The 2,713-nt window shown below is 37.1% G+C and overlaps 1 protein-coding gene across 1 annotated transcript; it reads left to right on the forward strand.

Moving 5' to 3' along the window:
- Positions 1 to 453: 453 nt before the first annotated feature.
- On the forward strand, positions 454 to 1,125 carry LOC118749082 (importin subunit alpha-7-like; the record flags this gene model as incomplete). The annotated part of the gene is given in 2 exon segments (XM_036483863.1): positions 454 to 731; positions 786 to 1,125. Coding segments are annotated over 2 exon segments (618 nt in total), but the record flags the coding sequence as incomplete, so codon positions are not given.
- Between the last annotated feature and the right edge of the window lie 1,588 nt (positions 1,126 to 2,713).

Consider the following 2,713-nt stretch of genomic DNA (forward strand, 5'->3'; position numbering starts at 1 on the left):
GAACCGCCCCGAACGGGGCTTAGTAGCCGCTACAACAACAACAACAAAGATGTCATATCCAAGAAACAGCTTACGTAACATTCTTGTTTTCAATTACTTTAAACACTGCCTTTAATTGATAAATTTGTACAGATTTGTAAATTTTTTATATTGGGCTATTGGTACAAAATAAAAAAATTGGGACGAACAATTTGTTTGTAGTCCCATGATTGGTACAATAACACGAACTTCTATTGAAAAATTTAAACAAAGTGTTTTTTGTGTTTGGGATAAAGAAAAACATTTGTTCATTCACACAATTGGGATACGATATTCATCAAATTTTGGGCAAACGGCCAAACGTGTGACACTGCCTTAATAATTTAAATTCTAATTTTGATTATTTCGAAAGAAATATCGTAAATGGTTTCTTCACTATTAATTTGTTTTGAATGCATATAAAATATCTACTCTTTATATTTACATAGTGTACTGAGTACCACTAATCGACTGACTCTGATAAGGAATGCTGTTTGGACTCTTTCGAATTTGTGTCGCGGTAAAAACCCCCCTGCAGACTTTTCGAAAATTGTAAATGGTCTACCCATCCTAGCACGACTTTTAAACCATACAGATCCCGATATACTAAGTGATTCATGCTGGGCTATCAGCTATTTGTCCGATGGGCCAAATGATAAGGTACAAGCTGTTATAGATGCGGGAGTATGCCGACGCCTTGTGGAGCTTTTGATGTAAATGTTTAATGTTTATAAAATAAAATATGTTCATGTATTTTAATTTACTAGGCATCCACAGAACAACGTAGTTACAGCGGCACTTCGAGCAGTTGGTAACATCGTAACGGGAGATGATGTTCAAACGCAAGTGATTTTGAACTGCAATGCTTTGTCTTGTATAAATATTTTATTGAGTTCGCAATTTGAAACCATTAAAAAAGAATCGTGCTGGACTATTTCTAACGTTGCAGCGGGTAATAGACAACAAATTCAGGCTGTGATTGACGCCAATATTTTCCCTGTACTTATAAGCATAATGCAAAATGCCGATTTCAAAACTAAAAAGGAAGCAGCCTGGGCAATAACAAATGCTACTAGCAGTGGAACAGCAGAGCAGATAAGATATTTGGTAAGTATATCTAATTCTGCCTCGTACAACTTTATTAAGGTGGAACTTTAATAAGTTCACCCACGTTCCTAAACAAATTTCTAAGAACCCGAGTATTTCCGTTTTTTACATAAATTAAGTCATTACATTAGAAGAAGGATGGTTTAATGGGTCGATTATCGATAGCCATCGAACTTCAGTTGCGTTGTTAGTTGCCAAAACGATATTACGCATGGCAACTGGCAACTTTCAACTGACAACTGCAGTTGCTACAAAGTGTGTATACAGGCGACTACATTTTTGTGGTTGCTGGGAATGTTTTTGGAGCGTATTTAGGAGCGAAGATTGAAGTGTGTCATATATTTTACTTCTTAATAATTTGAACGATATTAACATTTTGCAATGTAGTTTGCTTTTACAGAATATTTTGAAAATAACAAAACAATAACTTGAAATTTTAGTTCCCGTGGAGTACGCCCTTTGGCGAAAAAAAAACGTACACAGATTGAAAATTTTTTCCTTTATCAACTGAAGCAACTCTTTTAAAACTACCAACACACCAAGTTTTCCAAATTGAAGTCATTGCTGTGGCACTTCCCTCTGTGCGAAAAGGTGCGCAAGCTTTTATGAGCGGAGGTATTGAAGTTGAACGAAGAGGTTCATCTGTTTATTAACCAATTATGCTAAAACTCCTTTTGGAAGTCCTCAATATGCTTTGAAAATGAACACAAAACGATAATAAAAGAAAAACCTTGAAAGCATTAACTTTTGCTTACAGTAAACGCGGTAGCTCTAGAGGATTGGATTTATCCTTTAAATGTCGCCTGATTGAGGCCGCGTTCACGCACTTTTCTTCCTCATAAACAAATAATTGTGATGAACTTAGCTTTAGTTGCGTTCCAGATGCTTCACGATATTCACGATTTGCAGGAACAGCTGTTTTCTCCATTAGTAAACCTTATGGAAGGTGGTCACCTGGACCGACTTCCTGTAAAAACCTGCAAATCGTGAAGCATCTGGAACGCAACTTTTATTGCTGTCTTTTCTTTAAAACTCTTTATTTTAATAATTTAATTTTACTCGCACAGCTTGTTTACAGCCGCTTGCAGTTTGTCGCACTGTCAAATTAACTCTACAGCAACTGACGATAGTTGCCATTCGTAATACAAATTTTCGTTCCAGTTGCGTTGCCAGCTGCCAACCGAACCGTGGTTGCGTTGCTATCCGTAATCGACCCATAATTTTTTTTTTTTCTTTACGTGATCTTACAAAAAGATCCTCAAACTTTTTAGTTCCATTCATACATACACTTATGATCAGCTAATTAAGCCAGCAACGTTAATTAATTAATCCCAACGGTTTTTACCCGCCCAACCGACACGAGGGGCGCAGTCCGCACGACCACAATCACGAGTTCGGAGTTGGTTGCGTTAAGACCCAGTCATAAAATCTGTATCGTTCGTTCGATTTTCAAAAATGAGGTGTCACATGAAAGGCCTCGTCCATTGGGTGTGAAATATATATGAAACCATTGGCGCGAAATGATACCTTAATTGTGCCGTGCAGTGGTTTTTGTCAAAAACAATTTCACCGTACTTGCTATGTGGGC

The sequence above is a fragment of the Rhagoletis pomonella genome, unplaced genomic scaffold (genome assembly GCF_013731165.1).
Source record: "Rhagoletis pomonella isolate Grant_MI unplaced genomic scaffold, Rhpom_1.0 Rhpom_scaffold_00014, whole genome shotgun sequence".
NCBI lineage: Eukaryota > Metazoa > Arthropoda > Insecta > Diptera > Tephritidae > Rhagoletis > Rhagoletis pomonella.